Source organism: Schistocerca americana, chromosome 3 (genome assembly GCF_021461395.2).
Source record: "Schistocerca americana isolate TAMUIC-IGC-003095 chromosome 3, iqSchAmer2.1, whole genome shotgun sequence".
Taxonomy (NCBI): domain Eukaryota; kingdom Metazoa; phylum Arthropoda; class Insecta; order Orthoptera; family Acrididae; genus Schistocerca; species Schistocerca americana.
Window position 1 is genome coordinate 887,481,476 of NC_060121.1, and position 23,724 is coordinate 887,505,199.

The window sequence follows — 23,724 nt, forward strand, 5'->3', positions numbered from 1 at the left end:
ACTTTGCGTAAAGGTGTAAAACACACATATTTTGATGTCAATTCCACTGCTACCAAAATTTACGCAAAACCATTAGTAGAACGAACCACTGGACCGAACAAATCGATTGCAGCCATGTCCTTTAATTTCGCTGGAATGATAGGAAACAACGGTGCTCTGTGAGAAATAGTTGGCGGCTTAGCCTTTTGACATAATTTGCATTTGGCAAGAACAGATCGAATACGTTTTTCCATATTACTGAAGTAGCAATTTTCTCGCAATTTATGAAAGCATTTTCTGGGACCAAAGTGTGCATAACTGAAATGTGTATACCAAATCAATTTAATAACCCACTCATCAGGAATACAAGCTAACCAAACAGAGTTGTCGACCGATTTTCGTTTAAAAAGAATATCATTGCGAACTATATAATACTGTCTAATCGCTACGCTTTCCTTTCTCCTCCACTTCTCCTTAATGTCCTTCCAGATTGGATCCTTATTTTGCTCCTTAGCGATGTCCTGGAGCGAAGACGAAATAAAATTCTCAAACGCAACACCTTGAATATACATCAAACAATAATTGTTTTCTTTGCAGTCCTCTTCAGCACTTTGTTTCAAACCCATAGGTGCACGTGATAAAGCATCAGCAATAATATTTGAAGAACCCTTTATGTAAACAATACTAAAATCAAATTCCTGTAGATACAGCGCCCATCGTGACAATCTTCCATGTGTTAATTTTGTTGACATAAGAAATTCCAGAGCTCGATGATCGGTGTAAACCTTAGTATGTCTGCCATACAAAAATATGCGAAATTTTGTGAAAGCCCATACAACAGCCAAGGCTTCAAGTTCCGTAATCGAATAATTCTTTTCTGATTTAGAGAGAACACGACTTCCAAATGCAATAGTTTTCTGTACTACAACGCCGTTTTCTTCTATCTCTTGAAATAAGTGTGCACCTAGGCCTTTGTATGATGAGTCCGTCGGCAAACAAAAATCTTTAGATAAATCCGGATGTGAAAGAAGTGGAGCAGCAACTAAAGCATCACGAAGTTGTTCAAATTCTGATTGAGCTTCCTCATCCCAACAACAATTAGAATTCTTTCCAGATAGTTCACATAAACGAGGTGTGGCCAAACCGTCCAATCTAACAAAGCGTCTAAGAAAATTACAGACACCAAGGAAACTACGAACATCACGTTTTGTGGTAGGAACAGCATAATTACGAATAGCGTCTAGTTTCTCTGGATCAGGAAGAATACTTTCTGTAGAAATAATATGACCAAGAAATTTCACCTGAGAACGACCAAATTCAGATTTTTCCAAGTTCACTGTAATGCCAACTCTTGCAAAAATACGTAATAATGAATCCAAAATTTTGTTATGCTCTCTCCAAGAACGTTTAGCAATAAGAATATCGTCAACATATGAAGTAATATTGTCACGAAGATAAACAGGTAAAATTTCGTTTAAACTACGAATGAATGCTGCTGAAGATACAGTAAGTCCAAACGGTAATTTCCGAAATTGGTAACAGTTACCAAAGGCTAAAAAGACAGTGTATTTTCTACAATCAGGGTGGAGTTCTATTTGCCAAAAACTTGCGCGCATATCAGTCGTGGATAAAACTTTAATTCCATGGAAATGTTGAAGAAGTTCATCTAAATTTTGTGGACGGTCAGTTTCAGGAATGATGATATTATTTACCTGTCTGGAATCCAGAACCAAACGAATTGACCCATCCTTTTTAAGAACGACATGTAATGGGCTGGTATAAGGACTGACTGCTGCCTCAATAATGCCTTGATCTAACATGTATTGAAGTTCACTCTTAACCTTGTCTCTATAAGCCAAAGAAATAGCGTACGTTTTTCCTCGAAATGGTGTGTGTTCTTTTACTTTAAATGTATATTGTAAGCCTTGTATAGTTCCTGTGTGATGACTAAATACTGTAGCATGTGAAGTCAAAATTTGGTGCAGTTCTTCTCTTGCAACGTCATCTGGCACTTCAGCTTTCTAAACATTTTCATTAATTAATTCTTCGCTATTAATTATATCATCCATCGCGTCTCTGTATCTATTGTCGTTGTCATGAATGAACACATTGTCGTCATAATACTCAGCGAAAACATCAGAAGTAAGAAACCTTAAACATTTTGTGTCTGATTCAGATTTTGTTAAACACTCGAAAAATTTCAAACATTTCGGCATTCCGGCAACAGTCAAATTCACACTTCCTTCTTTAAAGTTTAAAATTGCCTTATGTGTGTTAAGAAACTCCATACCTAATATAATTTGTGTATTGAGTAATGGAACAATAATAAAATTAGCAGAAAATTCGTGTCCTTGACAAAGGAAATTTAGGTTGGTCTGCTGTTTGCCTTCCACACTTTTTCCAGAAATAGCTCCTCGAATTGTAGTTTTAGAAACAGGTAACACAGGACAAGCAATAGTTCTTACACATATACGAAAAACTGATTCACTAATAACATTCAATGGGCTCCCAGAATCTAAAACCGCAGTGAACTTATTCTTACCCACACATACTTCAACAACAGGATGTAAAAATGCGTGTACATTATTTTCCTTTTCGTCTAGCAAAATGTCTCTCGTGTCTTCCAGGCGTACGTAGTGTAAAGTCGTAGTGTCATTACTTTCTGAACCGTCTATATTGCTGCCAGAAGCCGAAGCTACAAGTCATTGTCGATTGTTTGCGTCACGTCTTTGATTATTCGCGTCATTTCGCGGATCAATTTCTACGATTTACACTTGTCTCTCGGAATTTCTGTCACGCGGAGGATGCCAATTAGGTCCCTCCTGTCTGTTAGATGTAAATTCTTGGTTGTGTCTGCTATAAAAATTTCTGTTTTCCTGTCTATCTGCATGACTACTTCTTGTGTAATTTCGACTGTCACTTCTGAAATTACTGTTAGATCTACTACCATGGTTATTTCTGTAGTAAGAATTTCTATTACTGTATGAATAATTTCTGTCTTCATGATACCGATTACTGTTTCCGTACGATTGATCATTCCGGTAGGAATTACCGTTATTATAATTGTCTGTGTAATTTCTGTTAGAACGTCTGTTATTGTCATAAGGCTGGTATCTATTGTCCTGTCTGTTTCGTCTGTCATTCTCAAAATTACCCATATAACACCCGTTCCGATCACTATCCCTTTTCTCTGAAAATCTATTGTAATTACTGTTGCTGAAAAAATTACAAGAAGTCCCGTCGTCGTTGTCATACTCAAGTTATTGTAGCAAAGTCTTAAAAGTCTCAATGCCGTCTTTACATCTTCCGGCTAAAGCAATTTGTCTTATCGATTGTGGCAGCTTAGTTACACAAATGCGAATTAATTCAGTCGGGCTATAAGGGTTGGAAAGGAATTGATTCTTTCGAATCATGTCTTCAAAGTATTCTGCCGGCGTGTGGAACTCCGACTGTTTAAAATTACGCTGCATAATAAGACTATGTTTGACTCTGTCTTGCGTGTTTTCGGACCAATATGCCGATAGAAATGCATGATAAAAATCATTTAAGTTATTACAATCTCTAATAAGTGCGCGCATGCGCGTCGCCGGTTCGTTTTCTAAATATCCACACATAAATTCCAGTTTGTGACTTAGTGGCCAATTTGGTGGAAGTGCGTACATAAATTGATCTAACCATGAACATGGATGTATGCCATTCTTAGAATTGCGAAAGATCTTAAATTTCCGAACGGTTAAAAAGTGTTTATAGTCAAAGTTTTCGCCTCGTGGCGACAAAGACCTACCGCGTCTGTCCCATTCCCAATGTCGATTATTGTCAAGTTCGCGCGCCTGGCGCTCTCTTGTTGCTTCTCGTAAATGAAATAAATTATTTTCCTCAAAGCCCTCTGCCATCTGTGATTCTAAATTTCTTATACTGTCCTTTCCTACGATTTCGCTTTCAATTTATTTGACTTGCTTTCGTAACGCCTCAAATTCTCTTTTAACGCGTTCATTAAATTTTCCCTGATTTTCAACATGTTTGTTTATGTTCTGATACTCTTCTGTTTCTGCAAATTGCAATGGAGCTGTATCATCTGAATCTCTGTCCCCATTTAAACTAAGACTTGTCAATTTATCTGATATTTCCTCAACTCTTTCCGATAAGTCACCTATCTGTTCTTTCTGTTTATTTACGTCTTCCGCAAGTGTCGCGACTCGGGTTTCGGTATTGACACATTTAGTAGTTAACTGTTCATACTGTTGTGTTAGGTTATTTATTCTGTCATTTGGTACGGAATCCTCGATTCTTTCAAATATTTCTTCATTATCGTGTGCACGTTGTAAATTTAACTCTGAAAATTTTTGTACTATCACGCGATCTCTTTCTTCCTGTTCTCTATCCTGTTCCTTTTGTCTGATTTCTATTGAAACTAATCTATTATTGTGAGCATTCAAAATCGGTTGTACTTCTTCTCTAATTTCTTTCTTTAATTCATCTTTCATGTTTTTAAAACATGTCCCTATTCGTGAGTCTAACCGTGTTTCCGTTGTTCCCATATCAGTTTCTAACCGTGTTGCCAATGTTCCCATATATGTTTTAATTGTTCCTATTTGTGAGTCTAACCGTGTTGCCAAAGTTCCCATCTCTGTTTTTAATTCAGATTATAACTGTGATCCCAAATTTAATATTGCACTCATCAACTGCTCCATATTAACTGGTTCGAAATTCTTTTCACCCCTAACATTTCCCGCAAAACCAACTTCTTTCGTCATAGCTGTAAAGCTATCTGTGTTCGATACTATTCCAGAATCTTCTGTCGTTAATCTTGTATTCTGAAAATTTTTTGATTGTGAAAAATTTTGAACTGGTTCCGGACTATTTTCCCGACTTACTAAATTGTTTTCTACTTCATTATTCATCATACTGTTCTCCTGTGTTAGCGAGTTCGCCATGTTAACATTTTCGTAATTCTCCCTATCCACCATTTTTGCCTTTTTCATCGATCGCGTAATCATTTACAAAACATACAAAACTCGTCACTATACGAAAATTACACACAATGACACTTTATCCCCAACAATACAATTCACACGAAATGCTTCCCGACAAACACGATTAACGAACAATTGAAATCTTCATAATTGCACATAATTGTCAAACCCGTATACAAGACATCAAAAATTAAATTTTGCAAAAATACCATTAGAAGAAAGACAAGACAACTACAAATGTTCATTACCAAATCTACACATGCAATATAGACTACAATTACTAAACTACGAATTACTACAACAATACTACTGTCTGCTATTTTTACTATCAAAAGAATTCCAAGGGACGATCCGAAGCAGCGGTCGCCACGTGCATGGGGGCTTAATGATATATAATGCAAATATTTTTAATTTTAGTAGCTGTCTGTCCCGTTACGCAGTCTCGTAACCGGTTGGCCCTGACTAATATTAGTATGCAATCTGACTGCATAGAATAACAACAAAGAATGAAAGGAAATTTCCGTTAACACAATTAATTAATTAAGTCCCAAGCAACTATAAAAGCTACGAAACAACAAAGCACAAGTGTAACTGTTCTGTGTATGGAAGTGTGATTCAACGTACACATCTGGCACGGTTCTTCCTCAATAAGACAAGATATTTTAAATACCATTTACACTGAAGTAATTAAAAAAAACTGAAATACTATAATTGCACATAGAAACCCGATTTATAGTCTAATACATGAACACAAGCCAGATGCTTTGTTGACTGAACCTGTGACCAAGAGGCACTGTTAGTTAGGAAATTTAAAAAAAGTAAAAAAATGTTTTTTTACCTTCATATATATTGACGAAAAGTACACTCTCATCATTACAACATCCCCATTCGAACAGCATCGGCTGTCTAGCCCATCAGAGCAACTGCACACGACATGCTCACAACTAGTACTGCTATTGACATCCTCTCAACAAGCACTAACTACGACAACTTCTGAACTACGACTTCCCACAGCAACTTCTGAACTAGCACTGCCAGTGGAGGCGGCGGAATAAAACTCTTTGGCGCAATCTCTGGCGCTGTGGCTCAGTGTAGCCACCTTTTAATAGATCGTAATTCCCATCACAACAACGAACTGATTTTTATCAGGTATAAGTGACACCGTGTGCACTACGCAAGCTTTCGCTGGCGGTACTTACATCATCCGTGATTCTGTTTTTATGGTCATTAGGCTATGACTGATGCTTCTACGTGTAACGTTTCATCTTCAACTACAGCAGACATTTGCAGGGGCTGTAAGGACGTAGTTAGTAATTTTGAAACGTGGTTAGGAGGCTGGAACTATCGAACTGTTTATTCAGCAGTGTTGTGACGTCATCCGACTACTGACAGAGATCGCTGAGTCGCGATGACGAATGTTATGCAACTTGTACAGCGGGAAAGAGTTCGCATTATTTGGCTGATCTAGCAGTAAGGCCCACCACAAGTTGTTTGATATCAGTTCTTTTCTCCTGTTAAAGTTGTTTTTCTGCGGTATTCTTTTTAAATGTCTATTGCCTATCATAGCATAATAAAAATTGGAATTTGAAACAACTATGGTATCGAAGAATGGCGTTTCGTGTTCCCTGGGCATATTGTACAATCTACTACTGCCTATTTATCCGTGCTGCTCTGCCGACAATATTGTCGTTGTGTTTTTTAAGGATGCTTCTTTTAGTAGTTCCTATATACACTAGAGCTCGTGTGAAATCGATTTTGTATAGTCCTGCCGTGGCAGAAGGTGCTCGTAGGTCCTTTGCGGTATTCAAATATTTGCCCTGCTAATGCGATCTGTGACCATTTATGCTGAAAGGGTAGGAACCCTGTAAGAAAACTTTACCTACAGATCGTTCTTTTCGGACGGTAATGGTGCGTATACCTGAAGAGCTCATGGAATAAATAGCATGCGGCACCATCAGATGAGGAGGCAAAACGCTATGACCATTCACCATCGCGACAGCGAATGCCGCTTGGTGTTTATGGGGCCACGTGGCACGGTAGGGGAAGTATACGAGTGAAGCAAGGACTGATAAAAAACATTCTACAGACGATACTGGACGCAAATGTGGAAATCCATTGACATACGCCTCCCTCACACAGGGCTGACTGATACGGCCGGGGACATGAGAACGAAGATCCCGGAAAAACCTGGTCGAGTGTTCGCGTACTACTGTCGCCAGAATCTTATGGTAAGTATTTACTATATGAAATGTACACTGAAGCGCCAAAGAAACTGGTATAGGCGTGTTGTTGTTGTAGTTGTTGCTGTTGTGGTCTTCAGTCCTGAGACTGGTTTGATGCAGCTCTCCATGCTACTCTATCCTGTGCAAGCTTTTTCATCTCCCAGTACCTATTGCAACCTACATCCTTCTGAATCTGCTTAGTGTATTCATCTCTTGGTCTCCCTCTACGATTTTTACCCTCCACGCTGCCCTCCAATACTAAATTGGTGATCCCTTGATGCCTCAGAACATGTCCTACCAACCGATCCCTTCTTCTGGTCAAGTTGTGCCACAAACTTATCTTCTCCCCAATCCTATTCAATACTTCCTCATTAGTTATATGATCTACCCATCTAATCTTCAGCATTCTCCTGTAGCACCACATTTCGAAAGCTTCTATTCTCTTCTTGTCCAAACTATTTATCGTCCATGTTTCACTTCTATACATGGCTACAATCCATACGAATACTTTCAGAAATAACTTCCTGACACTTAAATCAATACAGGATGTTAACAAATTTCTCTTCTTCAGAAACGCTTTCCTTGCCATTGCCAGCCTACATTTTATATCCTCTCTACTTCGACCATCATCAGTTATTTTACTCCCCAAATAGCAAAACTCCTTTACTACTTTAAGTGCCTCATTTCCTAATCTAATTCCCTCAGCATCACCCGACTTAATTAGACTACATTCCATTATCCTTGTTTTGCTTTTGTTGATGTTCATCTTATATCCTCCTTTCAAGACACTGTCCATTCCATTTAACTGCTCTTCCAAGTCCTTTGCTGTCTCTGACAGAATTACAATGTCATCGGCGAACCTCAAAGTTTTTATTTCTTCTCCATGAATTTTAATACCTGCTCCGAACTTTTCTTTTGTTTCCTTTACTGCTTGCTCAATATACAGATTGAATAGCATCGGGGAGAGGCTACAACCCTGTCTCACTCCTTTCCCAACCACTGCTTCCCTTTCGTGTCCCTCGACTCTTATAATTGCCATCTGGTTTCTGTACAAATTGTAAATAGCCTTTCGCTCCCTGTATTTTACCCCTGCCACCTTTAGAATTTGAAAGAGAGTATTCCAGTCAACATTGTCAAAAGCTTTCTCTAAGTCTACAAATGCTAGAAACGTAGGTTTGCCTTTCCTTAATCTTTCTTCTAAGATAAGTCGTAAGGTCAGTATTGCCTCACGTGTTCCAGTGTTTCTACGGAATCCAAACTGATCTTCTCCGAGGTGGTATAGGCATGCGTGTTCAAATACAGAGATATGTAAACAGGCAGAATACGGTGGTGTGGTCGGCAACGCCTGCATAAAACAACAAGTGTCTGACGCAGTTGTTACATCGGTTACTGCTGCTACAATAGCAGGTTATCAGGACTTAAGTGAGTTTGAACGTGATGTTATAGACGGCACACGAGCGGTGGGACACAGCATCCCCGAGGTAGCGATGAATTGGGGATTTCCGGTACGACCATTTCGCGAGTGTACAGTGAATGTCAGGAATCCGGTAAAACATCAAATCTCCGACATCGCTGCGGCCGGAAAAAGATCCTGCATGAACGGAAGCAACAACTACTGAAGAGAATCGTTCAACGTGACGTAAATGCAACCCTTCCGCAAATTGCTGCAGACTTGGATGCTGGGCCTTTAACAAATGTCAGCGTGCGAAACATTCAACGAAACATCATCGACATGGGCTTTCGGAGCCGAAGGCCCACCCGTGTACCCTTGATGACTGCACGACACAAAGCTTTACGCCTCGCCTGGGCCCATCAACACCGATATTGGACTGTTGATGACTGGAAGCCGGACTCTGTGGTCGAGCGGTTCTAGGCGCTTCAGTCCGGCACCACACTGCTGCTAAGGTCGCAGGTTCGAATCCTGCTTCGGGCACGGATATGTGTGATGTCCTTATGTTAGTTAGGTTTAAGTAGTTCTACTTCTAGGGGACTGATGACCTCAGATGTTAAGTCCCATAGTGCTTAGACGCATTTGAACCATTTGATGACGGGAAATATGTTGCCTGGTCGGACGAATCTCTTTTCAAACTGTATCGAGCGGGTGAACGTGTATGGATCCTGCGTGTCAGCAGGGGACTGTTCAAGCTGGTGAAGGCCCTGAAAACGTGTGGGACGTGTGAATTTGGAGTTGTATGGTGCCCCTTATAAGTCTAGGTGCGACTCTTACAGGTGACACGTACGTAAACATCCTGTCTGATTACCTGCATCCATTCATGTCCATTGCGTATTCCGATGGACTTGGACAATTCTAGCAGTACAATGCGACGCCCCACACGTCCTGAGTTGCTACAGAGTGGTTCCAGGAACACTCTTCTGAGTTTAAACACTTCCGCTGGCCACCAAACTCCACAGACATGAACATTATTGAGCATACCTGGGATGCCTTGCAATGCACTGTTCAGAAGAGATCTCCATCCCCTCGCACTCTTACAGATTTATGGACAGCCCTGCAGGCTTTATGGTTTCAGTTCCCTGCAACACTACTTCAGACATTAGTCCAGTCCATGCCATGTCGTGTTGCGTCAGTGATGCGTTGTTGCGAGGGGCCCTTCACGATATTAGGCAGGTGTACCAGTTTGTTTGGCTCTTCAGTGTAGGGGGGGGGGGGGGGGAAGAAAGGGAACTCGTGAGTTCCAGCACAGGACTCTGCGTAATGCAATAGCGAAAGTTGAAAATTTGTGCTGGACCGGGACTAGATTAGATGTAATTTTCGTTGCAATTAATACATAGCGAGGTGATTCTCTGGGATGTGTAACAAGTCAGAAAACAATAAACAATATATATGAAGATAGTAGCTGTTCTCAAAAGAACAGATACCACTGATGACCGTGCAGCTCCTCTAGAATAAATGATAAGTAACTGAAACCCTCAGCTGCTGACAGGTGTTGTTGATATACCTCGATGGGGACAGCTGAAAATGTGTGCCCCGGCCTGGACTCGAACCCAGGATCTCCTGCTTATCATTTACTCTAGAGAAGCTGTACGGTCATCAATGGTATCTGTCCTTTCGAGAACAGTTACTATCTTCATATATATAGTTAAAGGCTACCCAGCCATTGACCTTCGTCTGTGCGAATGCGCACAGGTTGCCCGAACTCTTACGGGAATCGTCACCTTAGTGTGCGCGAGTAATGAGTGGATAGGCAAATATCTATTAGGTACATTACGTATGTAGATTGTGCACAGTACGGGAGGCGTGCAAGGGATAAGTCCCTGCAGTCGCGCTATTCATCTGTGTCCTCGGTGGCTCAGATGGATAGAGTGTCTGCCATGTAAGCTGGAGATCCCGGGTTCGAGTCCCGGGGTCGGGGCACACATATTCAGCTGTCCCCATCGAGGTATAACAACAACACCTGTCGGCAGCTGAGGGTTTCAATTAATTATCAATAAAAAGTAAGTATTTACAAAATAAGAAGAGATATTTGTTATACCTAGCTTTTGAATGTCGAATCGCTCAAAAAAATGTTAGGCGTATTTAATTTAAAAGTATATAAAACTCGTCACCAAATATTAAATGTTCAGTACACTTAGGTGTAGATGACAATTCTTAGGCTACTGTAGTCATGCAGGAACAAATCAAAATAAAGTAAAACAAATTAAATAAAAAACCTTTTACAGCACTGATTTACAGTGATCGCGTTACTGCCCAGAATTTCCACAGAAGTCAGATTGCATGCAATATTCACATTGTGCGGTATTATTAATAACATTCACACATCAGTCGGTACTACAAATAAATTCAGCAAATGGGGTAGGAAGAGTTGGCTACTAATAAATCCTTTAGACTTTTCTCAAACTGAACTTTATAGTCAGTTACTTTAACCGTTTCGGCCATCCGGACACGGTCCCTGACCGACTCAGTTTTCCAACTTGCCGCACGCTGCAATTCAGGGTCCCACGCCCATTAACACCTCCTTCTCGCAAATTACTGATTCCTGTAGGAGTTCGGGCTATATTAGTGCATCCGCACTTTTGCACTGCGGATGCACGCTTTCGAGAAGGCGACGGTTCAAACCCGCGTCCGGCCATCGTGATTCAGGTTTTCCGAGATTTCCCTAAATCGCTTCAGGAAAATGCCGGGATGGTTCCTTTGAAAGGCCACGGCCGACTTCCTTCCCCACCCTTCCCTAAACCGATGGGTCCGATGACCTCGCTGTTTTGTCCCTTCCGCCAAATCAACCATACACATTATATATATAAGTGGTGTCTATTCTATCGGACATGGAAAGTGGTTGAAGCATGGGGAAACCACAAGCAAGCGCCAAGGTGTTCGGCATCCCCTTCCCATAGCAGGAAATGCGGGTCGGAGGCTTGGTTGCTCTCTCAAGTGGGATAAGAGGCGATCTATGGCAGATCGGACGGCATCGTACGATGGTGGCTCAGGCACAATTGTTTTGGAGCGCACTATTCAACGCACAGTGTTGAACATGGGCCTCCAAAGCAAATGACCCTGATGTGAACCTATGTTTACCCTACGACATTGTCAATTACTGTTGCAGTGAGCGAAGGATCATCGAGACTGGATTAAGGGAAACACGTCGCCTTGGTGGATGAGTCAATTTCCTTTTTACACTGACTCCATAATCTTTCCAATCAGGCCGTCATACAGGCGAAAGTCTGCTCGAGACAAGCATCACTGCACGGACGCAGGCCGGTGGGGGGTGGGGCAGGTACTGTGGTATCGGGAACGCCAACGTACCCTTCTATGTGACCTGAGGTAGTAATTCAAGGCACCGTGACAGCTGTGGGCCACGTGACATTATCGCTGTCCACATGATCCACTGATGTCCTCTCCTAAGGAGATACCATCTTCCAACAGGACAACAGTTCACAACAGTCGTTTGAGCACCATGACAGGGAACCCACGTTGATATCTTCCCTACCAGTTTCACCTGATCTGAACCCGACGAAACACATGTGCAGCAGCTCCGTGCCCAAAAACCAACTTGTATTCACCAAGGTAGTAGGCCGCTGGTTGATCACATTTTATAGACAGTGGTTGGGCTGAAACACTTAATGTGTACCCAGTTGTTAATGGATTATTTGATCATGATGCACAATTAATGGAAATAAACAATATGGCTCGTTACAATCCTGAAGCATGTACATGCAGAGTGAGGCTTATTAATGAGAACAGGATACGGTGTTGTATGAGGAATCTAAAAGGGGTGGTGTGGGATGAGGTGTATATAGGAAGAGAGGCTAATGTCAAATTCAATTTATTTCGTAGTTAATTTGTGTCAGTTTGAAAGTTGACTTACAAAAAAATGGTTCAAATGGCTCTGAGCACTATGGGACTTAACTTCTGAGGTCATCAGTCCCCTAGAACTTAGAACTACTTAAACCTAACTAACCTAAGGACATCACACACGTCCATGCTCGAGGCAGGATTCGAACCTGCGACCGTAGCGGTCACGCGGTTCCAAACTGTAGCGACTAGAATCGCTCGGCCACACCGGCCGACGTTGGTTTAAAAAAAATTATCCAAAAGATCCGTAAAAAATGTTGCTTTTGGATAACTAAGGGAATTAAAATATTATGTGAGAAGGAGAGGGAAATTCATGTAAAGGGCAGAGCCGATTAAGATTCGACGTTACTTTTATACTAGTTGTATAGTATTGTGAGGGAACTCATCATAAATGTGCAGAAGTATGCAAGTCCTGACAGATGTAAGTAATGAAGATAACAAGATTACAACTATATGGGGTTCTGTCAAACAGGAGACAGAACAAGAAGTCGGTGTACAAGATATCATAATAATTACACTAAATATAAATGTAGTCAGTGATAATTCAAAAGTTGCGAGTAGTTTCTAAATGTAGTAGCAAAAAATAGTATTAAATGATTTGTTTGAAAAAGGAAGAAAATATATTAAAAATGTCATTCTATAAAACTTTACCAGCTGGTTGTAGCACAAGTTCCTTCAATGAATTTAATAGAATTATTAAAAAATTCTAATAGACGAAAAACACATGGCGTGTTGATGCAGTTTCAAACAGATTCTGAAACAATTGTTCCAACTTAATCAGTAATGATATATGCAGTGCATCACAGACCGTTTAAAACATGCATAAGGTGGCAAACGGACTTAAAGAGTTACACCTCTATTTCCTTACTGACATCTTTTTTCCCAAAATGTTCGAAAAAGTAACGTATTCAAGCGTAGTCTCGCACTTAAATGGAAACTATGTACTTAGCACATCATAGTTTGGATTCGAGAAGGGTTGCTCTACTGAAAATGATATTTATACATTCACTCATCAAATAATACAAGTATTAAACAATAAAATATCGCCAACTGGAATTTGTTGTTATCTTTCCAAGGCATTTCTTTGTGCTAGTTTCAATAGTACTTAACGAACAGAATCCAAAGGATTGTGCTGAATGATTGAAACAATGTCGGAAAGGTAAAAAGTATAGGGACAGGGGAGAAATCTCAAAGCGAGGTCCCACAAGGTTCAATTTTTGGAGCACTCCTATTCCTTATACATGTGAATGACCTTCCACCAAAACTGTTAGTTGTCAGACGATACTAGTGTTATCACAAATCCGATTACAGTCAAAGCAACAGAAGAGATAATTATGAAGCATTTCTCTGAAAATAGAGTCTCACTAAATTTTGAAAAAAAAAAAAACACATTATATTCAGTTCTGTACAGCAAATACTGTCATACCAACAATTGACATAGCACATGAGTAGGTGTCAGGAGATAGACTAGAACGCTCCACACTTTTACGTATATGTATTGATGGAAATATGAATTGTAAGAAGCATATTAATGAGATTCTGAAACAATTAAGTTCGGCTACTTTGGCTCTTCGTATAACTGCTAATTTTGGAAACAAACGAATCGACCACCTGACATATTCTGCGTATTTCCACTCGATAATGTCTTAAGGAATAATTTTTTGGGGTAACTCGTCACTTAGAAGGAATGTATTGACTAAAAAAGCTATCAGTAAGAATAATAAATTATGTGGTGCTCGTCTGCGGTCGTCATGTACGTACCTGTTTAAGCGAATGGGCATTTTAACTGCACCATCACAATACACACAGAATGGTCATATTCACAGAATGGTCATAAACAGTCTGAAAAGCTTGTCAGGGTATCGCAGAGTAGGTAGTGCTGAGAAATAATTGTTAAGAAAAAATTAAGATACATTGCGCCGTTTCCGAGTTAATTAGGATTAAAGTTAGTCAATCAGACGCATATTCAAGCGGCGCGCCAAATACAATTCGTGTTAGTTGTTCTCATACTGCAGATGATCGCGCACGAGACTGCCCAGCCTTTGGCTCGCGTTCGATCCTTACTACCGTTCAATGTCCAGTTTTTGTATCGCTCTCTTGCTCGGTTTTAGGAAACCAAACAAGAACAAAACGTTCGGTGACACCGTCTGGCGGGCCGTTAGAATTTGCACGTGCAACGAACGGCCTTACTGGCTAACTCCAATGCTAACTAACCCGGAAACGACGCAACGGTTCGAATTTTTTTCTTAACAATTATTTCTCAACACAATGTACCCCTACAAAACCCTTACAAGCTTTTCAGCCTGTTTCTGACCACCCTGTATATACCCTAGTGAAATTTGTCAATAGTAATACATCACATTTTGAGCAGAGCCCTGTGAGCGTACAAGCTGTCGCGGGAGATTAGAGCGGAAGTTTCTGCCTCAGAGCACGTGGCTGACGGCTGCTACGGGGCCGTGGCGAGCGGCTATCGTTTACGTGGCCTTGGAAAAACCCGAGCAGAAGCTTGGCAGGGGCGCATATGGCTGTATTTTCGCGCTTAGAGGAATTTATAAGCCAGAGAAAAATTGATAAACACAAAACTAAAAAGTGACACGGAGTGTGAGTTGGCACTCATGGACAGAAAATTATGTAAAGTTAAATTTTCTAGACGCGCCACAAAAATATATAACAATTTAAAAGTTATTCTTCTCTCAAAAATTGTAAATTTATGAAAGTTCAAAAGCTAATATTTCGGCAATTCTTTGGCCGATTAATACAAACAAAATGGCTACGGATACGTCTAGTAGGCCGGCCGAGGTGGCCTAGCGGTTCTAGGCGCTCAGTCCGAAACCGCGCGACTGCTACGGTCGCAGATTCGAATCCTGCCTTGGGCATGGATGTGTGTGATGTCCTTAGGTTAGTTAGGTTTAAGTAGTTCTAAGTTCTAGGGGAATGATGACCACAGCTGTTAAGTCCCATAGTGCTCAGAGCCATTTGAACCATACGTCTAGTAGAGCTGCATCGAGCAATCATAGCCAATTTAGTAGAATCTATACCATTTTTGAATGAGAGATCGGAATATGGGATTCGACTGAGAGAAACTGTGTTGTTGTAATAAATAAATTTAAAGAGACGAAAATACCGTAGCATTCTAATGTTTAAGGAGGTAGGTGAGTAAGTATGTATTTTTATTTGTTTATTTGTGTTTAGTATCAAAAATCCAGGAAAACCAAAATCACGCCACAAGAACATTATTTGTGAAAAAACGGTGGCAGATACAAAAAAAAAATTGGACTTTAGATTATTATTGTCCGGAAAATTTCCATATTTTTCAATGTATCATACGTGTTTTTGTGTTTAGTTTTAGAATATTTGTAATTTTTATGTCAAATATGGTTTTGAGTTAGGCAGTCGTTTCGAGGGTGCATAGGACGGCCATCTTTGAGGGCAGTGGAGTTTGCCGGCGCTAAGAGCCGGACGTGCCACGCATCTGGGGGTACTATTGGGCTGGTAGCCACCATTGGGGACAAGTATGTATGTAGCGACGTTCGAAAACGATCAAGTTGACGACAGTGTATTTTGTGAACTGTGAACAGACTGTCGAGTGCCGTGATAGCGACATATGAATTTTATAGTGAAGTGTTCTAGCATCGGTTATTAATGGCCGCCATTACGAAAAAGCCCCTCAGACTGCATTTTAAGTGTTTACTCAATATATTGAAGACTATTCGTGGAAAAATAGAAATAAATTACTTATTCAAGTTATAAATCAACATGAATGACTCAATATTTTTTAAATTTCACCGCAATACCTTCTGCATTTTTTAAAATATTTTTATTTCAGCTTGAAAATTGAATTTACGACAGGTGTGAGCTGGCACCCTATGACGAGAAACGTAGCCAAACATTGAGACCAGCCACATGTCTGGGCCGCTCAATTAAGCTGAGTGTTGAGTATAACAAATATATCTATATTTTCGTGGCATAGCATTGGGGTGGGGGGGGGGGGGGGTGTGGCTCGAGCCAAACTATTCAATCTTCAGTGCATAGTATCCAGTACCGTCGTAACCATGATGTCCGTACCTAGAAAACTACAGAGAAAAAAATGGCTTTTATTACCCATTATTGAAGCCTTAGGTGACTCAGACAGACGTTCAATATGTAACAACAATATTTTTTGATCATTTGTCTAGTAACGTAAAATATCTGACAGGTAGCAAAGCAAGTTTTAACTCTAACTTCAAATCGTTCTCCTGGACAAGTCCTTCTGTTCTGTTGATCAATTTCTGCTTAAAAACACGCAGCCAGTAAAGTAAAAAACAAAACAAAATGTTTTTCGTATAGTTTCATAAGCAGGACTAAAAAACCATGTGTTCATTAATATTAACAGTACCAATTTCGACTTCATTTCGATAAAAGAATGGTTCAGATGACCTTTGCAACATGTAACTAAATAACTACTTGGCGCTTAATCTACGGGAATTGCATGGTATGAGCGTAGCAGTCCTGTGCCACATACCTGAGGAAACGTACGGCTGAGGGAAACAACTGAAAGATTTGGAAGGAAATAAATCGCCAGATCCGGGAGGAACCCCAGTACGATTTTAGAAAGAGTCTCTACGGCATTGTCCCCTTACGTATCGTGCATTTACCGCGAATCTCTCGCCCAGTACAATGACCCAAGCAACAGGAAAAAAGCGAAGGTGACTCTAGTATATTTGACCCACAAAATTACAGACCAATATTCCTAACTTCTGTTTGCTGCAGAATCCATGAAGATATTCTTAGTTGGCATATAACAAAATTTCTTGAGACTAAGAAGTTTATGTCAACGAGTCAGCATGGTTTTAAAAAGCATCGCTAGAGCAAAACTCAGCTTGCGCTTTTCTCACATGATATACTGAGAACTAAGGATGAAGGACAACAGGCAGATTCCATATCTCTAGATTTCTGAAAAGCATTTGACACGGGGCCCCATTGCAGGCTGCTAACGAAGGTACGAGCATATGGAATAAGTTCACAGATATGTGAGTGGCTCGAAGACTTGTTAAATATCAGAACCAAAGATGTTATCCTCGGCGGCGTTGCTCATCTCTTATCGTCAGGAGTGCCCCAGGGAAGTGTGACAGGAGCGCTGTTGTCCTCTGTATGCATAAATGATTTGGCGGACGGGGTGGGTAGCAATCTGCAGTTGTCTGCTGATGATGCTGTGGTGTTCAGTAAGGAGTCCAAGTTGAGTGACTGTAGGAAGATACAAGACGACTTAGACAAAATTTCCAGTTGGTGTGACAGATGGCAGCGATCCCTAAATGTGGAAAAATGTAAGTTAATGCGGATGAGTAGGAAGAACAAACCTGTAATGTTCGGATACAGTATTACTAGTGTCCTGCTTGACACAGTCAAGTCGTTTAAATATCTGGGCGTAACTCTGGAAAGAGATATGAAGTGAAACGAGCGTGTGAGAACTGCGGTAGGGAAGGCGAGTGGTAGACTTCGGTTTACTGTGAGAATGTTTGGAAAGAGTGGTTCACCTGTAAAGGAAACCGTTTATAGGATGCTTGTGCGACCTATTCTTACTACTGGAGTGTTTGGAATCCGTACCTGGTTTGATTGAAAGAAGACGTCGAAGCAATTCAGAGGCGAGCTGCTAGATTTGTCACCGGTAGGTTCGAACAATACGTAAGTGTTACGAAGATGCTTCGGGAACTCAAATGAGAAACCCACGAGGGAAGACGATGCTCTTTTCTAGAAACGCTATTGAGAAAATTTAGAGAACGAGCATTGGAAGCTGACTGCCGATCGATTCTACTGTAGCCAACATACATCGCGCGTAAGCACCACGTAAATAAGATTCGAGAAATTAGGGCTTATACGGAGATATACAGACGGTCGTTTTTCCCTCGTTTTGCGAGTGGTACAGGAAAGGAAATGACAAGTAGTGGTGCAGGGCACTCGCCGCCACGCATCGTACGGTGGTTTCCGGAGTGTCTACGTAGCTGTAGATGCAGAACCTGCTACGGACTTGACGAATCCATGCTATGCAGAACCGCTGCAGTAATTTGTTTCAGTAGTGGAGCGACACGGTATTAAACAGGTCGTCATAGTGTTGTCGCTCATCCGTGTACGTCACACGCTACGGCGGGTTTGACTCGGGACCGTCGCGTATGCCCTGATTCCAGAAGCAGCTTTGTGTAAGGCGTGCGTCTATCCGTGCATGTGTCTCGTATTGGATATCTGGACGTGCGGACTCTTTCTGTTTGTAGTTACTCTGCCTACAAAAAAAAGTAGAGGTGGTTGCTCTTGAAATTTACGGAGAAAAGCGCGTTGCAAGCAGTAATCACAATAACTAGTACGTTGAATTTTAAAATATTTGGCTTGCAACCAAAACAGACAAGTCTACATCTACGTAGATACGCCGCAAGCCACCGTACGGGGGTACCATGTACCACTACTTGGCATCTCCTTTCCCGTTCCACTCGAAAACAGAGCGAGGGAAAAAAGACTATTTATATCCCTCCGTCTGAGCAATACGCCGCACCCCCCATGGTCAGATCACGTAACTAGCGAGGAGGTACTGAACAGAACTGGGAAGAAGAGGGATTTGTGGCACAACTAGACTAGAAGAAGGGATCTGTCGATAGGACACGTTCTGCGGCAGTAGGGGATCACACATTTAGTATTGGAGGGAAGAGTGCAGGGTAAAAATCGTAGAGGGAGACCAAGAGATGAATACAGTAAGCAGATTGAGAAGGAAGTAAGTTGCAGTAGTTATTCGGAGATGAACAGGCTTGCGCAGGATAGAGTAGCATGGAGAGCTGCATCAAACCAGTCTCTGGACTGAAGACCACAACAACAACAATGAGCACTAATTTCTCGTACTCTCACGCGCAATGTATGTTGGTGGCAGTAGAATTGTTCGGCAGTCAGCTTCTAATGCCGGTTCTCTACATTTTCTCAATAGCGTTCCGTGAAAAGAACGTCACCTTCCCTCCAGGGATTTCCATTTGTGTTCCCGAAGCATCTCCGCAACATTTACGTGTTATCAGAACCTACTGGTAACAAATCTAGCAGCCCACCTCTGAATTGCTCCGATGTCTTCCTTCTATCTGATCTGGTACGGATCCCAAACACTCGAACAGTATTCAACAACAGGTTGCACCGCCGTCCTATATGCGGTCTCCTCTACAAGTGAAGCACCTATTTTCAAAATTCTCCCATTTAACCGAAGTCTACCATTCGCTTTCCCTACCACAGTTCCCACATGCTTTGCAGCGTCACGCCCAGATATTTAAACGGCGTGACTATGTCAAGCAGGACTCTAGTAATATTGCATCCAGACATAGTGGTTTCATCTTTCTACTTATCCGCATTAACGTCCATTTTTCCACATTTAGGACTAGCTGCCATTCGTCACACAAACTACAAATTTTGTCTGAGTCGTTTTGTATCTTCCTACACTCACTCAACTTCGAAACCTTATCGTACATCACGCCATCGCCAGCAGACAGCCGCAGATTGCTGCCCACCCTGTTCGCTAAATCATTTACTTACTTAGAGAACAACAGCGGTCGCGTTCACACTTCCCTGGGCCACTCCTGACGATACCCTTATCTCTGATGAACACTCGTCGACGAGGCTAACATACTGGATTCTATTCCTTAAGAAGCCTTCGAGCCACTCACATATCTGTGAACTTATTCCGTATGCTCGTACTTTCGTCAACATCCTGAAATGGGGCAGCGTGTCAAATATTTTTCGGAAATCTAGAAATATGGAATCTGCCTGTTGCCCTTCATCCGTAGTTCTCAATATATCATGTGAGAAAAGGGCAAGCTGAGTTTCGCACGTGCGATGCTTTCTAAAACCACGTTGATTCATAAGTGAAATGAAAAAGCGCATATTGCCAAATGAAGGTGTTAATATATACTAGTCAAATCAATGCTTCTCTATCCTAGATTCAAGAACATACGCTTTCGAGATGCTATAGCACGCTGAAACTCAATCAAAACCATCAAGAATTAGCATGCAACTGTTGAAACAACAGTCTGTGATATGGGTAACAAGTTGACACATTACAGGAAAACAGGAGAGCCGAATTGGATTTGCTGCATCAACAATATAAAATGGCGCAAGCGAATAATAATTCGCAACCTGGAAAAGGAACGAGCCTAGCGTCACACTACAGTTATTACCTTATAAGGTACTGGCTGTAGTGTGGAGTGATCTGGTGGTAAACTAGTGATCTTAATCTGTTCTTCTGGCTGAAAATAAGGAAAAATGTGACAGTAATACCCTTACTCACTGATTCCCATTTTTCTTTTCATACATACACTGATGATAGTGCCGTACAAATGGTTCAAATGGCTCTGAGCACTATGCGACTCAACTTCTGAGGTCATCAGTCCCCTAGAACTTAGAACTACTTAAACCTAACTAACTTAAGGACATCACACACATCCATGCCCGAGGCAGGATTCGAACCTGCGACCGTAGCGCTCCCGCGGTTCCAGACTGTAGCGCCTAGAACCGCACGGCCACACTGCCGTACACCACGTTGATTAGCTAAAGTAGCAGGCATTCCTGTCCTGAAAATGAGCAAAACAACTTCTTTAACATATCGCAATGAAAATAAAGAGCACTGTATCGTCTTATGGAGACAAACACAATGTTTATCCTTACGTCATATATTTCTTAATCTATTGCGTGATGCATCTGATAATGACCTAGGGTGGGGGACTTGAAGTGAAAGATTACATTCAAATCTTTGGTGTTATTAACAGTTATTTTTACATGAAGGTAACTTGAATTGCGTAACAAGCAATGTTCTTAAATGCTACGATCCCTTACGAAACGAAGACTTGGCAATAACATAGCAGACAAAGTGATCAGCATGGGGGTGCCTCTATGGGAACTGCATCCATTAAAAGTAATCAATTACATCATCAGTACTTGCTATCCAGAGCTACAAAAATATTACGTGTTTGAACTGTATAGCGACATGGTCAACTTTTGAGAGGCTGTCTTGAAAGGTGGGATATGCTCTCTGTCAACAATGCGAGGGAGAACTATCGAAAATGTTGTTTTTACACTCAGTAGACAAATGACCTTGTGGATGACATCGGAAGTTCACTGAGGCTTTTTGCGGATGATGCTGTGGTATATCGAGAGGTTGTAACAATGGAAAATTGTACTGAAATGCAGGATGATCTGCAATGAATTGAATGGTGCAGGGAATGGCAATTGAATCTCAATGTAGACAAGTGTAATATGCTGCGAATACATAGAAAGAAAGATCCTTTATCATTTAGCTACAATATAGCAGGTCAGCTACTGGAAGCAGTTAATTCCATAAATTATCTGGGAGTAGACATTAGGAGTGATCTAAAATGGAATGACCATATGAAATTAATCGCCGGTAAAGCAGATGGCAGAGTGAGATTCATTGGAAGGATCCTAAGGAAATGCAATCCGAAAACAAAGGAAGTAGGTTACAGTACGCTTGTTCGCCCACTGCTTGAATACTGCGCAGCAGTGTGGGATCCGTACCAGATAGGGTTGATAGAAGAGAGAGAGAAGATCCAACGGAGAGCAGCGCGCTTCGTTACAGGATCATTTAGTAATCGCGAAAGCGTTACGGAGATGATAGATAAACTCCAGTGGAAGACTCTGCAGGAGAGACGCTCAGTATCTCGGTACGGGCTTTTATGAAGTTTCGAGAACATACCTTCACCGAAGAGTCAAGCAGTATATTGCTCCCTCCTACATATATCTCGCGAAGAGACCATGAGGATAAAATGAGACAGGTTAGACCCCACACAGAAGCATTCGACAATCCTTCTTTCCACGAACAATACGAGACTGGAATAGAAGGGAGAACCGATAGAGGTACGCAAGGTACCCTCCGCCACACACCGTCAGGTGGCTTGCGGAGTATGGATGTAGATGTATATGTAGATGTAGACGTTAAATGCTAGTTACAGCTGTATTTAATGATTAATAAATATGATAGTAGATGTACCTGTATAATCCTTTTCCCTTATTGTCCTGTATAAATCACTTGACTAACATCGACGTTAAGATCATCAAATTTTTGTGGTCAATTATTACCGCCCGTCGATGATGAACCTGAATCATTATAAATTATTAGATCTCTTGTTGTAGCAAGGGGTGGCAGCTCTGTGCACTACATTTCGCGCCCTCTACACCCCCAAACCGCATACAGCTTTAATCGCGTACTGTTCCTACAATACTTTATGCAGGTAGCAAGAGAAACTTAATATTCTCTATCCCTTCAGCAGCTGTAATTTTAATGGCGAGCAGAGTACATGCGACACAGAGCGACCCAGACTGAGAATCGCTAGTAACGCGTTGAAGTGGCTCCCTGAGCGTTTGTGTGGTTGAACTTCAATGCGTTGACGCCACAACTCACGTTGTCCCCTTGTTGACAGGTGCAGGCGGTGAAGGCTGCTCCTGGTTCCTCAGTGCGGGCGGACTGTGCCAGTGGCAGCAGCGCCTCTAGCGGCGGCGGCTGGAACCCGCTCGGCACGCTGTCCAACCTCCTGCTGGGGTACAGCGACGAAGAAGATGACGATGACGACAATGATGACGGCTCCAGCGGCGAACGTGCTGGTGAGCATCCCTTATGGGACTCTGTAGACCTCTTGACTCGTTGTGATGTCTGAAAGATCTGTCGTGTCGCTTCAAAGCCTATACATTTAATACAGAATTACTCCTTAACGGTTTGAAATAAATAGACAAGGTGGCGAATAGTATACATAAATAAAGAAATTGACTGAGTAAATATTGTAGTTTTAATGATGCTGGCGAAACCAGTTACTTGTACTTAAAACCAAATAAATGCTTGTAATACATCTGCAACCGGTATTTAAAAAAAAAAGTTGTTTCATAGGTTTGCAGCTCTCACAATGTGAACGAAAACAAACGAATAGGCATAAACACTGTGGCAGTGATGAACGAAAAACAGTTAAGAAAGTTGTGGTGTGCGTACTGTAAGACCTTCGGTACACACATCATCAGATTATTTGACTTGTCGCTCTAACGAAGTAGGCGAGTGTCAGCAATATGTCTCGTGGTCTTATTCTGGCGTGTTTATCTTCTGCCATTAGGTCAGATGATAGAAATGCCGCTTGCACGCTTAGAGTAGCAGATTGACGGTGACCAACTTTAAACAGAACTTGATTAATTTTCACACACATTTATTAAAATAATAACAAGCATCAAATTACTTAACTTGATTCTG

General features: G+C 41.4%; 1 protein-coding gene across 1 annotated transcript in view; it reads left to right on the top strand.

Moving 5' to 3' along the window:
• LOC124606671 overlaps window positions 1–23,724 on the top strand; it is a 241,138-nt gene that overhangs the window by 76,536 nt on the left and 140,878 nt on the right. The window contains exon 2 of the mRNA XM_047138686.1: window positions 22,913–23,093. Coding sequence (XP_046994642.1) covers window positions 22,913–23,093 — 181 coding nt within the window. The remainder of the gene's footprint in view (window positions 1–22,912; window positions 23,094–23,724) is intronic.